The sequence below is a fragment of the Zerene cesonia genome, chromosome 11, assembly GCF_012273895.1.
Source record: "Zerene cesonia ecotype Mississippi chromosome 11, Zerene_cesonia_1.1, whole genome shotgun sequence".
In the NCBI taxonomy this organism is placed as follows: Eukaryota; Metazoa; Arthropoda; class Insecta; order Lepidoptera; family Pieridae; genus Zerene; species Zerene cesonia.
Window position 1 is genome coordinate 408,173 of NC_052112.1, and position 15,278 is coordinate 423,450.

The following is a 15,278-nucleotide window of genomic DNA, read 5'->3' on the forward strand; positions in this document are numbered from 1 at the left end:
TAGTATATATGGTAGTAGTTAAACGCATTCAAACATGCAAACTCATCAGCTTTATATTATAAGTATACGACTGGATAAACGCCATTTAATCCAGACCCCGGGGCTGTTTATTTAACGGCTGATTTAACCAGATCGCTACAACATGGGTGAAACAAACTATAATTTATATAAACTATAGAAAACACCAGATACAACTCAGGTGGATCGAGTGTCACGTCCCGAGTTTTTAAATAAAAACTTGAGATCGGGGTGAATGCACGTGAGTCACAACAAGGGCCTGTGCTAGGGTTGTCACCAAACGCAAATTAATTTTTCACAATTAAAAAATATGTGGCGCAATGTGTAGAATTAACTCACAAAACGCATAACGACGTAGGTATATTATTTCGAATGAAAACTATGATACCTTTGTATAACGTTATTTGTATGTAAAATTATACATAGATCACTCAGTATGACTCATTATTCAAATTAAGAAATATTTCGACAATGTCTAAAGTTTATTGGTTGTACAAACTTTTGTTTTTACAAACAGAATTTGGAGTCTTTTACAACTCGATCTAGACAAGCGATCGTGACCAGACTAGCAGCTATAAAACGCTCATAACGTCATGATATAATTAATATGAGGATAATTTTTAAATTTTAACTAATTTGATACGTTAAGATTTAAAAATTATATATGTATTTGATACGTAAATCTCTTGAAAATGTTACGCTTCTGTATAAATAAATAAAAAGCAAGCTTTTCGCAGCCCTATTTTTCCGCAACCCTACACTACACTGACCTATCCCGCGTGACCTCCGTGTGTCCACGTGGGATACCTCGTAATGTACGGTATTCATAAATATGTAACTGTTTCAAATGGTGCGCAACAATGCAAGAGTTTATAGCCTTATATGGTCTTATGACAAAACGTAGTTTAAACCCTTCATCACATTGAGAAAGTTTTTCATTATATGCAAACGTTAATTAAATGTTCATTAAGTGTATAAAACACAAAATTCGTTTATCGAATATAAAATTAATTAAACCCTCAATTCCGATGTATTGTCCTTCAAAATCTAAATGAAATAAAAACTGAGCATAAAATGATTACTGTGGTAACAGTGGTACTTTTTATGTCATGTGATCATCAGAGGTATTATATATTTTTTATAGTAAGACATGAATGTTTTACAAAAATAATTTTGTATGTAGGCAACCCTAAATATTTTCCAAAAAAGCAGCACATACCACATTGTACATGAAACAAAATATCGGTTAAAACACAGCTCCTTTACAATAATTTGTGACAGTAGATTATTCTACTGCACTTGTACACTTTGACAGGCATTTTTCGGCAACAACAACAACCTTGTTGAATGTCTTCATCAACATCTTCAGTATATCGAAGTGTTTACAACAAGGCAACATTAAAGAAAAGGGCTTATACATTCCTTAAAGACGGGCAACATAACCGCGGTGTCCCTAACAAGGCTTATGGGTGCCGGGCATCACAGTCCAACAAGTGAACCATTTATTTATTTGCCTGCTTATTTATAAAAGTGAGATGACTTATTTCTTATTTATTACTCGGCCATATACAAATACCAGCTTTCATTCCCTCCTATTTAAGTTTTGGAGGATATTTTAGCAAAATCCTTTCTTAGCACATGTTTATGTCGTAACATCCATCTGCATGCTATATTTCAGCCCAATCCAATCAGCGTTTGGGCTGTGCGCTGATAGATCATTATGTCAGTCCAACACCTTTTAGATTTAAAAGGATTTCATTAGAATTAAATACACCGATAAAACTAAACTAAAATGTGAATAACCATTGGAAATTCTTTAAAGAGAAAAATCTTAAATCCCTTCATCACAAAGTTAAAGAAAGAGAACAAACAAAATATTTAGATTATTTAAATGTTAAGCATTTTATATGGATTAACATTTATCTCTATTCACATTTAGCTATAATGTGTTATACATTATAGCTATGTTTTTTGTTATATTTTGAATGCTGTTTTATATATTAACTAGCTGTCCGCCCCGGCTTCGCCCGTGGTACATATATAGTCTATGTTACTCGTGGATAATGTAGCTTTCGAATGGTGAAAGAATTTTTAAAATCGGTCCAGTAGTTTTTGAGCCTATTCATAACAAACAAACAAACAAAGTTTTCCTCTTTATAATATATAAGTGTAGATAAAAATAGTTCAGAAATTGTAGAATTTGTGGTAACTTGTCGATTTAAATCATAATAGGTCTATGCGTTTTAAATGTAATAACAAATTCAAGTTATTCTGTTCATTTATTTCTGTAATTGAACAACATAACCTCAAAAAACATATTACCTTTGTACTGCGCGAAACGCTGCTTATTCTTTTCTTCAAGTAATTGCTGTTCCTCCAATTTCTTCTTCTTTTTCTCCTCTTCCCTCTTTTTCACAAGTTTTCCGTGCCCAATAGGAACAATATCAGGATTTTTCATAGCAGCTTCATATTGATGAATATTTTCATACACCGGCGCATCCTCTACTGGTACCTTCACTTCTTTCGAATAAAGCACTTTCAACGGATCAAATTTTGAACATGTAGGTTCCAATTCTGATTCTGAGGATGACTCTTCAGACATTTTCAAAGCATTTAAACATAATTCACAAACAAATTCACTACAATGCGAATCCAAAATAAAAACATACGAAACGTCACAGTTGACATTGACATTTGCAAAACCCGTTCCGTTATAGATACTGTGTTTTTGAAAACATAATTTCATGTTTTCACTTTTTGTTTTTTTCATAATAAAAATGAATATTTTTGTACTTTATATTTTTACATATTTTTATTTTACAAATTATCACTTAATGTAAATATTTCATATATTCATTTAATATTACATTTATATAAAAACATTTGTTTTTAATTAATTTGCACCTTTAATGCCTACTTTTCTTAATAAAATAAAACAAGTTTGATTACAATTTCCACATTGCGATCTTAATTATCTTGCAATAGAATACTGAAGGTTCTTCCTAACTCTTTAATAGATTTAATTGCAATGAGTAATTTTATATTTGTTTACGTTATAATATACATTTAACTTGAGTTTTTTTTCAATGCTATAAAACTAAAAATTAAAATTAAATGTAACTATCATATTTCAAATTCAAATAAGTGATTGCTACTCCCTGCTAGATGGCGCTGTATTTAGCCAAAATATTATGTTTATTATTTATGTAACAAAATTTAATTATGTGTACATTATTCGTGATGTTTATATTTATTGATTATGCAGTTCATCGAGATACTACTCATAGCCAATGTTGCGATAATGCGCAACGTCTTCATAGCAATATGCAGTAGGAAGTAAACCATTCAAGGTTGGCGCTCAGATAAATAAATAAAATGAAACTTTAGCAATATGAATCAATTAAATATATCTCCAGTAAAAAATAATAATAGTATACGTTATAAATGACTATACTTCTGTAAATTGGCTGTAATTTAATTATGTAACGCTGGTTGCGCATGCGTGGTGGTCGTTGTCATGACAACCGCATGATAATATGACCGACGAGTCAACGCTCTGTTCACGCCACCTCAGATTATATCTAATTCACTTTCCACAAGCTCAAGTAATAAGCGAACGTTAATTAAATGGAAAGATGCTAATACATAACAGAATTATTTGCTTTTCAATTTCTATTTTACTACAATTGTCTTCAAATATTATTATGACATGTTGCAATTAATGAGACAGCTTTTCAACTAAATACAATTGCGAAAGTTGTCGCTAATTATCAAAAACGTTCGACTACATATATATTTAAAATAAACTGCATTTTAATCATGTGGTAATAATTTAAAATAATTATAATGTAAATAGAACTGTGTAGTATATATTATAATAATGACACAAAAACGTTATTATCATAACACTTCAAATAATACATAACATACTTAATTAAGAAAGTGTCAAAAGTTCTTAAAGCATAAATAGGTACTTTTTATTAACACATAGCTATAATTAAAGTGAGAGGCTAAGCTGCATTGTTTATTTTTTGTATTACTTATTGTGTATTCTATATTTTTACTCGCCTTGCGTCTTCCGTGCATTGTAAGTTGTCGCACATGGAGCGATAGCGAAGCATTTTCTTTCCACGAATAATTATGACTGTTCGAAGTTACACTGACGTTGTTAGTGCTTAATTCACGTAAAATGATGGTTCCGAACCAATTTGTATGAAAGGAATAAATATATTAAAACATCTGCTTGTAATTTTTCTATTATAAAATCGTAAATCTATATATATAAAATTCTCGTGTCACAGTTTTCGTTGCCAAACTCCTCCGAAACGGCTGGACCGATTCCTCTGAAATTTGGTAAGCATATTGGGTAGGTCTGAGAATCGGCTAACATCTATTTTTCATACCACTAAACGATAAGAGTAAGGCAGAACAGCGTTTGCCGGGTGCAGCTAGTACAATATATATCTTTGGGTACATATATTCCAGAATTGAGAGTTGTTATTTTTAACGCTTCGCCCGTTATTAATTTGCATCTAATGACATCGAGTGTTGAGAACCCAATCTGTTTCACATTAATTACTTAGAATAATAAAAAAACTAACAGTAGCAAAGAGCAATGCTTCAGGATTGTTATCAATATAAATTGCCGAACTTACTATTTGCGTGAATAGAATTATATTTTCGTGATTTATAACACATTTGTATATTAATAAAAAGTAATATTATGGTAAAGATCAAAACTGAAAAGTGTCGTAGTTTCTCGGCAAAGCAGAAAATATTTCAAAAGATCCATTATCGTCCAATAGTCACTGGCGTATTTTAATTTCTCTTCACATCACAAATTATGAAAACAACCCAAGCAAGTGTACTTGTAGTGTGTTTTGATTAATTTGCAATTTTTTGTTATTTAAGGAGATAATTATATGAAAGTTAATATCTTGTTTTTGCTTCCAGAGCGGCGTGTGCGCACAAAGGCGGCTGTGGCGCGCCGCATCTATGCCGCATCGACGCAGGTTCGACATACACCGGGACGTCGCCAGGTGAACTCACTGCCTTTTATTGTATTAAAGTGTCTCCTAAACAAGTAGCGCCATCTATCGTTGAAAAGATGTAACTGTAATCTTTTTTTTGCTATAATCGCTTTGTAAATAGAAAATACGCCTAGGTTTAATGTAATAGTTATGAGTTTTGATATACAAGTACTAGTTTATTTTTTAAGTGTTTCACGTACTTATAAGTGTTTTGTAGTAAAATCTGGTTAAATATATTGATTTAAATTAATAACTTGGCACGAATTCCTCCTTGCACTGGGTCATGTTGAAATGCGTGAGAGCCTACTCTTATAATTTTCTCAGGTCGCTGTTGAAGAGGAGTGGTTTGAGGGGAGTGAGGTAACCTGGCCGGAAGATCATCATCACGACATGTGTTCCCCCCAACCGAGTACCTAAGCATAACTTTACAACGAATAATGTACGGTCCGTCCAATATACTGCCAAACATTTTGAACGAATTTATAAGTGATTGTACATTTTTAGTTAATAATTAATAGTGCGTAGAACGTGATAGTGTGGTGTTTAGTGACAGCGCCATCTGGCGTTCCTTGTGTGTGACAACGTGGCGGGGACGCATGCGCCGTCGGGGCCGGCGCTGGCGATGCCATTTATTGAAGACGAGTGGTGGTCAGCGGAGAATGAAGGCAGAATGGTCGACCTGTCTAATTGCCTTCAGGTGAATATTACTAGATTGCTCTGACCTTTTGTCTGACAGTGACATCTATTAACAGATGGAGTAAATATGTTCTGTTTGATAAGTTTTTATTAAAACGCTGTGATTAAAATTTTTGTTTTAATTGACCACAAGAATATCTTAATGTTTGATCTCGTTTGTAAATATATTCGTTTTAATGTGGCCCTATTGGCATAGTGGTTATTAACTATAACGGTTCCGTTTGAGAGTTTAGATTCTATGTCTGTTCATGTAAAATAAATTATCTGGTAAACATTGTGCTCACATTGTAAACATACTGTCATTCTAATGTAGTATAATATGTATCAACAAAACGAACAAATCCCCAGTCGTCTAAATTAAAGTACGAGTTTGACTCTATTCGATACTAGATGACGTTGTAATAAAAAAATATTTTATCCAACATCATCTTTTCGATTCCAGGACGCGGTAGCAAACGGGCAAACTCCAACTCAGATGCAATTACAGATGGCGAGTTCACTGGGGGAGCTGTCCCAAGCTGAGCTGTCAAACTTTGTCGGTGGCCTCACGCTGGAGGCAGACTCCTCTGAGGCTGCAGACCCTGATGACATTTTGAAGCAATTGGGCGAAACTGCTTTTGACAATTTTGATACGTTTTTTACGGATTTGACCAATGCAACCGCTTCCGCTGTGCCACCGATTGAGATTAAGGTACGTAGTTATTATTTATTTTACTAATTACTTCTAGCTTTTTTCAGAAGAAGCAACCATCCGAGTCAGTAGTAGTTTAATGAATACAAAGAAACTAGTCGTAAGCAAATGCTGCTCGTTTTTCATTCTTTTATATTTATTACGACTATTAAATTACTAGAATTTTTCGGACTCCATGCGAGCAAAACCGCGGGCTTAAAGCTAGTACAGTATGTATAAGATACCAATAAATTTTTTTGTTGTTTTGTTTAAAAATTGTTTTTACAAAATAAACTTTAATTTTAACGAAAGTTTTACGAATTTAACATAATTCCATAAACATTTCAGCAAGAAGAAAACAACAACATATCGCCAGCGTCCGGGAGCCAATTACAAGGCTCCTATTATCAACAGAGCAACCAGCTCGTCTTGCCAAACAATGGACAACAAAGACTACAACAATTATTAAGATCGGGAACGAGCGCTATCAGCAGCGCTGTGACAAATACAATAAATAATGGGAGATACAACATTGCGTCCGCGAACCCGCTGCTCGCTGAAAAGCTAGCAGCGACATCTAGCGGCATAAAGCAGGAACCGGGCACGTTGAGTTCGGATTACAATGGGACTAGTATGAACTATGGAAGCGCGTCGCCAATGCAACGGGTGCCGAGTGGGAAGCCGCAGGTGCATGATGCTGGTGGAGGTAAAGGTAGGTTTATTTTATTAAAAGTAGGGCTCTAGTAAGTTCAGATGACACGTGAAATTCTGTTTATATTCGGCTTAAATTAGCTATATTATTGAGTTTTTTTGGTACTGGTTTTTATTATCATAATACAGTAAATACAGTTGTAGGAATAGAAAATTTTAATAATATAATTTAATATAATTATAATTTAACTGTGTATTTTATATCTTGATTAAAAATTAGTTTAATAGACATCTAGCGTCCAATACTGAAACTACCACAACATTTAAATTGCTATTCTTGGGCAACATTATTTACTTCTACGGTAATCCACTAGATGGCGCTATTTTAAAACGAAAACAAACATCCCAAAAATCCGTAGATGTCGCTGTTTAAGAGTGGAGATGCAATTGTGCATGATCGTTGGAACCAGATAATGCAGTTTTCTCTTTGCACATAATCCACTTTCAATTTCCGCTCGAGGAAGTGTTTGCGATTTTCCTTTCGTGATTCCGCGCTTTTACCTCATTTGTGCTTCGCCATTGGCCATGTGAAAGTTTTATTACTTTATTTAGTCTAGGAAATCTAATTTACAACATTAACGTTGTACTTATCTTAATTTAATGACACTTCTTTGCAAATAACTTCTGATCAATAATTCATTTTTTGTTTTCTTATATTTGGTATCTGAATATCAAAAGAACATTACACATTATTGAGGCAGGTTTAAGTTATTTACCTCCTGTTCATTTGGTTAAATGAAGATCTAGTCTAGATACCATTGTAGCCATTATGAGATTTTAATACTGTCGAACAATTTATCATAAAAACACAATAAATCATTTTGAATCTGAATTTGAAATTGAAATTAAAAATGAAATAAGACCTATGCATTAAATTGGGAATTTTAAAATAGATCGCATTTTTTAATTAATTTTATATATTTAAAGTTACCATTCTATTATTTTTATATATGTAAAGCTAGAATATTTTCATTTAAAATATACATACAGCTTTCTACGCAAGTTGACATATTTTCGAGATTTTCCGGTATTTTCTCTGTACCACAAATAATGCGACTATAATCTGTGGTACAATATAAGATGGCGCTCTGGCCGGAAGAGAAAGCCCTGACTTTCCCTCCTCTATATCTAGCTCAATCTAGATTCTGTAATACCTATGTTTAGCATTATTGTTGATTTATTAGCCTGTTTCATTCCAGCATTGAACAAGTTTTGATGAGAGTAAGGGACAATATTTTTTAATATAAAAAACACATTTCTTTCTCTCTCATCTTTCCTCTTTAAGACATACGTTAAAACAATTGTTTCGAAAAATACAGTAAATAATAAATATGTACATATATGTATGTATGTAACACACTCGTACTAAACTAGGATAATTAAAGCCATACGACGCCGGGTTGGTTTGCGGATTGCAAAAAAAGCTTTCTAATCTGCCAAAGAAGCAAAAACGCCACATCTTAAGGGAATCGAACCGTTAAAATTAAAACATTTCAACATTTGACACTCAGTTGCTTTTTATTTTTAATAAACATAACTCAGATAACATACGTTAATTCTTTCATTTTTTATCCAATCAATTAAATATTTACTATTTTCTTGGAGATGGAAAAATCGTTAATAAATGTGTATTTTCAGCTGATAAAATCATTTATAAATAATAGTCTCACTGCTATTAACTACCCGTTCAAAAATCAATATGTTTGTTTATTTTAAACTAGCTGCGCCCCGCGGTTTCACCCGCGTAATTCTGTATCCCGTAAGAATATTGGGATAAAAAGTTGCCTATATGTTATTCCAGTTGTCCAACTGTCTAAATACCAAATTTCATTGCAATCGGTTCAGTAGTTTTTACGTGAAAGAGCAACAAACACACGCACATCCTTACAAACTTTCGCATTTATAATATTAGTTGTAAGATTTATAAATAATAGTCTCACTGCTATTAACTACACGTTCAAAAATCAATATGTTTGTTTATTTTATATTAAATCTATTAAATTAAAGGTACTAATCCTGCGTCATAAATGTTTTGGTCAGCGCATTACTGCGACACGTGACCTTGACACAGTGTGCCCAAAAGATTTCCAACCACTCCACTACCAGGAAACGGGGATAATTCACACAACCTTTCCTGTATTCGAGGAATGGTTAGTAGGTTATAGATATACGGAATGTATGAGGAATTTTATTTGGTCCTTTGGACTTCAGTTTTGTATTCATTAAAAACTATAAGAACTATATAACTAAGATATAACTAAGATTAACTCACTTCGCTTGTTCAAACAATATGATGAATTATAAAACAGTTTATTCAAATTTATGCCACCTTCTTTATGACTAACGCTCCGCCCCGGCTTCGCCCGCGGTACGTATATAGCCTATAGCCTTCCTCAATAAATGGGCTATCTAACACTGAAAGAAATTTTCAAATAGTAGTAGTTCCTGAGATTAATGCGTTCGTCTGAGATTAATGATTAATAAAACAAACAAACAAACTCTTTAGCTTTATAATATAAGTATAGACCTGCAGCAGTAGATACGCTCGTAAAAGTGCGTTAACCTTAAAAATATTACATATCTGAAAAGAGCATAAAATTATTGATAATGATCTATGAATTTTGTTGCGAATTTTCGAAAACAAATTATATATATGCCTAGATACGTATCTATACTATAATTTTATCATACAATAATTAAGCGTTTAAGGAAAACGAAATGGGTTTATCTATCTAAATCACAATGCAGGCATTATAGTTTTTTGCGTCTCACGTCTATTACTTAATTAATTGTTTTCCGAAATAATCCTCATTATAAGTCTTATTTGTTACGCCATTCTATGCTGCAACTAAGAAATAAAGATTCCTTTTCATAAGATTGACTTATATGTAATATATTCATAATAATATAACACTAGTTGTATGTGCTTGCTATACTCGGTTTATCCGAGATAAAATAATGTTACCAGTAGTATGTAACGCGCTAAAACTGTGTCTTTCTAATGGTGAATTAATTTTTTCTTCTTTTACGCTTATCCCATAAACTTCTGACATCACATTACTAGGTTGCCGGGTAGACATTACTGTGTAGCAATAAGCCCGCCTTTTGTACACTTCAAATCGTCAGAACTAGACCAAATTTTAAACAGGATCGCCAGCTTTCAAATAAAAAAAGAATCGTTTATCCAATAACAAGGTATGAGGTTAGCACAAAAAAAACATTAAGTCGAATTGACAACCTCTTTTTTGAAGTCGGTTAAAAATGATTACGGAACCCACGGGTGTACGGCACGATCACAAGTAGCCATATATCGGTATTTTGCCAATGTGCAACACCCCTGACCTCGTTTCACTTCGTTATGTCACTCGCATGAGATGCGATGCGCTTGCGCGTAACTCTACTTATATTTATTTATTTCTATGATTAATATGAATATAACAACCTTTTATTAACTCTTATTGCATTCAAACGCTTTGTATATGAGACATTTTTGAAACGGAATCACGGCGGGATTCGAACCCGCTTTCGACGAAGCAACGCCTAACCTCTCGTCCACCCGTCACCCCGCCTCAGCAATAGTGAAGTTAATTTCGAATATTGTTGAACTATAATGCTTTGATTAAGAGTAACAAAGGGCCAATTTAATTAGTATGTTTATAAGATATCCTCCAATATTAGACAAAATGTTTTTTCTCTTTCAAGCACGAATTTTATCCTATATAATATACAAAGAAGTGCTTGTATGTACATTACGTTTATCCTTTGTGCTTTTTTTACCAAAGTAATATATAAATGAACAGTAGACCCTCCAGTAGGTAAAGCCAGGGTTACCCACATTGACGTATGAATATACAGCTTAATTCTGGAATTGTAGTTGGAGTAAGAATAGCATACAAATTTCCTTATAATATTTAAATTTGTTATACGAGGTAGAGTATGTTTCAAGCGCGTGCGCACTATAAGTCGCTAACACCCGCAGTATTGCCTTGGCCAGATGTATTGATAAACTGTATCGCTCCTATTTACTGTACAAACAAATCTATTATCTTTGTTATTAATAAACAAGTAGAATTATACGGAATTGCCTAAACACATACACATGTGATTATTGTGTTATCTGTATTTCTATGTCGTGTATTTTTTTTTTATAATTTTTTTTTACTATAAATAGTAATAGAAAGTTTAGAACTTTTTGTGTGTCTGCTTGTTCTTTGTTTATGTTGATTAGCGATAGAAAACAGGTTTAATGATTTTTAAAATAACGCAAATAAAAGATAACTCAATGTTTCCTCTTCATAATATTAATAAGAGTATAATCTGTTCAACAGTCTCACGATAAAGTCTTTCTGAATTAGCTACTAGATGGCGTTGTTATGTATTCTCCTATCTGTACCATTGATTAAACTTCCCTCAAAGGAATAATATTCATTTGAATACAATTGTGTTTTAGACTTAGACTGTCTTTTGTATGATTATGAATTCATTTAAATTTTTAAGGTAAATAAAAATAAAAAAACTTAAGAAATCATGTTTATAACTGAAATTGTTTTTGGTTATCGAGAATCGATTTAAATACCTTTATATTGTTTTCTTTTCCAAAATAGTAATAATACTTCAGACAAACTTAAAACAAACCCTCATAGGAGGCCTGTGTCCCAGCAGTGGGAACATATATGGGCTGATGATTATGACGATGAGACAAACGTATTGTAAATCCACAGAAAAAGTAATAATGACAAACGATCATGCGGATTTTACAGTGACTAATGTAAAGACGGAAAAATATATTATAATGTTTTTTGCTGTTTACATACAAGCATTTTAATTCGCAGTTTATTGTTTAAAGACAGGGATAGATTCAACATTTATCTTGCATCTCATCCAAGACATCATACGTCATGTCTTACAGTTATTTTCAATTCAATTCAATTTTATTTTATGAATGGCAGTGCTGTGTTTCCACAATTTTGCCAATGTCACCAGTTATTTTCATATTTCCTTTCGGGAAATTAGATGACGTTTTCAATAGGTCAACATTGGCACTATAATCCGCGAACGTAAGTATGATTTAAACTAAACCATTTGATCCTCTAAGCTTGTGTTAATGGACGAACAACTTTTACTATCGCATTATTCATTCTTCATTCTTTTGAAATATATCTTTTACAAGTCGCGACACACATTTTCTTAGTGCATTGCATGTGTCAAGTCAAAGTTAGTTCGATCGCATTACATGCAAAGCAGTGGTGGCTCAGTGGTGAGAACCTCGGACTTCAAAATCGATAAGTCGGGGTTCGAGACCGGGGCGAGCGTGCAGGAAATAAATTGATTTTTCAATTTATCTGCACATGTAGATAACATCACCACTGCTTAAAACGGTGAAGGAAAATATCGTGAGGAAACCGGCATGTCGAAGAATAAAAAGTTCGACGACATGCGACATCTGCCAACCCGCACTTGGCCAGCGTGGTGGATTATGGCCTAAACCCTCATAGGAGGCCTGTGTCCCAGCAGTGGGAACAATATATAGGCTGATGATGATGATGATGATGATTACATGCACTGAAACTCGGAGTCCCTACAATGAACACGATTAAATGAATCCTAGTGAATAGAATAGGACATAGTGTGAAAAATAATAGTTTTGCAACGCGTTCATTGTGTTCGAACGAAGCTGTGTGGAATACTAATCAACTGCGATCACGTGGCTGGGAGAACGTGATGTAGTATGCTGTGCTATATCATAGGGAAATGACTTTCGTAACAGATTTTTCGAGATATAAAAAACTAGCGGCTTCTTCGTGGTAATATACGTGGTTTCGCACGCGTAGTAAAGGAATAGATAGATGGGCCCAAAGCTTCATCGACATGGTGTGTATTACTGGATAACACTTATACTAAATTTACTAAATTTCATACTAAATTTCATGCAATTTGGTTCAGTGGTTTCGCGAAGAAGAGAGTTTTAGAGTCTAAATTTGATTGTATATTTGGATAAATACGGTAAAGTTACAAAATAATGTATTAAGTTATATTTATAAATACTGAAACTCAGAGAAATTTTCTTTTTGCTTTATTTGTAACCACATAATAAATATATTCGTATAATTAGCTACAAATGTTTCAATATTCATTCTATGTATTCTTTAATGAAATAATTATAAATAAATAATAGTATTTGCACATTATATTGTAAACAGCACCTTATTATAACCGGTTACGAAAAACGATGTGAATTTGACCTTAGAGGTGTATTTTTTAAACTACGTTACCCAATTAAACATTACCAACATACAAGTAAAGTTAAATAAATTGAACGAATTGTAAACGGCTAGCAATAGACAATTGCTGGCGATAACTCCTTGAGTGCGTGCGACAACCTGCCGTCAATGACAATTCACACACGTCCGCTGCATGTTGTAAAGGGCTCGCCACACACGCCGCGAATGTTAAGCGACGCGAAACCAGGATTGTGTTCGTGTTTTTGTTTTCGTAGTAGGAAAAGTACAGTTTCCTTTCCTCACCATTTTCAGTCGATTCCTTCTTTCCAGTCGTTAATTCTCTCCTTAAAAGCGGATAGCGCATTCACAAAGGGCACTACCTCTGCGAATGTTCATGGGCGGTGGTGATCGCTTACCATCAGGCGAACCATCAATTCAGTTGCCCGCTATGACATAAATAAGGACAAATTAAATAGACTGTCCAGCACAAATATTATTTTTCAATACGAAATAATGGTTCCTTAGATTAACGCGTTCAATGCAACAAAATAACAAACTCTTGAATTTTTTTGTAACATTAGTCAATATTATGCTTTATTTTTATTTTTATTTATTCTTGATTTATTGAAATACATAATTTTGTTAATCTCTACAAACGTATTATGAAACATAGTCGCTTTCCGCCGTCTATGTGTGTATCTCTATGCTTAAAATTACATAACAGAATTTCATGGATTTTTTTTAATAGATAAAGACTACACTAAAATAACCAGAGACAAACTTATGTAACAAGTACTATGAATAAATATTATTCGTAGAATTCTCTTCACCAACTCAACCGATTTTGATGAAATTTGCCATTTTATGTGTAAAAAAAGGTCCAACTTAAGATATAGGAAGTTTTCATTTCGATTAATTATCCCAATAATTTATAATCTTAATATTTTAAATTATTACTCAGCCACAGCAACGCGGTCGGGTATGCTAGTAGTTTATATTATTTCAATTACCATAATGTCTGCCCGGGCGGAGCCGGGGCGTGCGGCTAGTTACTGGATAAATAATCATAAAGGTCCAGTACATCAATGAAGCAACATATTTTGCAATCCAGACCATAAGTATGTCACATCTGAAAGCCCTCATCAATTTTAATACCTTACCTAGGTTTCATACATTTTAAGGGTCCGCGTAAGGCTTAGGTCACAAGATTACATCCTGCTATCTTTAGGTATCGATGTTATTACTTGTGATAATTAGTAGGACAAGTGGATGTTAATTAGGAGTTAATACTCGCATGCTAAGGACGGATGCGTTCTCAAATCCGACAATATAAGCTACCATTAAGAGAAAATTGAATATGAATCGTCTAATTTTCGCATGTTTTGCGGAAACGCATAAGTTTTAACGTGTGTTAGGGCTATATTGTTATATCAATATGTATGCATAAGGTTTTGGTTTTTTAAGTTTCTCACGAATAAACGTCCGCACGATGCAATTGTATGGGCGCATTTGGATATGATCTATTTTGAGAATATGTCCTTAAATTAATTATAATATAAGGACACTAATATCTTATACCTTTAATCGAGCAATTCTTGTATATATATATCTATATATATAAAATTCTCGTGTCACAGTTTTCGTTGCCAAACTCCTCCGAAACGGTTTGACCGATTCCTCTGAAATTTGGTAAGCATATTGGGTAGGTCTGAGAATCGGCCAACATCTATTTTTTATCCCGATATTCCTACGGGATACGGACTTACGCGGGTGAAACCGCGGGGCGCAGCTTGTATATATATATAATTGGAATCTCGGAATCGGCTCCAACGATTTTCATAAAATTTAGTATATAGGGGGTTTCGGGGGCGATAAATCGATATAGCTAGGAATTTTTTTTTAGAAAATGTCATATTCGTGTTTTATTCGTGT

The 15,278-nt window shown here is 33.4% G+C and overlaps 2 protein-coding genes across 4 annotated transcripts in view; one reads left to right on the forward strand and one right to left on the reverse strand.

Moving 5' to 3' along the window:
* Positions 1-2,699, reverse strand: part of LOC119830578 (U7 snRNA-associated Sm-like protein LSm11) — a 33,568-nt gene extending 30,869 nt beyond the window's left edge. Inside the window, exon 1 of the mRNA XM_038353646.1 lies at positions 2,341-2,699. Within this exon, the coding sequence (XP_038209574.1) occupies positions 2,341-2,620 (280 nt within the window). The 5' untranslated portion in view covers positions 2,621-2,699. The remainder of the gene's footprint in view (positions 1-2,340) is intronic.
* The window catches only part of LOC119830577 (ecdysone-induced protein 74EF), a 166,545-nt gene that overhangs the window by 65,526 nt on the left and 85,741 nt on the right, over positions 1-15,278 (forward strand). The window contains exons 4-7 of one of the 3 annotated variants that reach the window (XM_038353643.1): positions 4,972-5,057; positions 5,373-5,745; positions 6,187-6,435; positions 6,763-7,126. In XM_038353643.1, coding sequence (XP_038209571.1) covers positions 5,671-5,745; positions 6,187-6,435; positions 6,763-7,126 — 688 coding nt within the window. In that variant the 5' untranslated portion in view covers positions 4,972-5,057; positions 5,373-5,670. The remainder of the gene's footprint in view (positions 1-4,971; positions 5,058-5,372; positions 5,746-6,186; positions 6,436-6,762; positions 7,127-15,278) is intronic. The other 2 variants (XM_038353644.1, XM_038353645.1) reach the window with 2 other exon arrangements.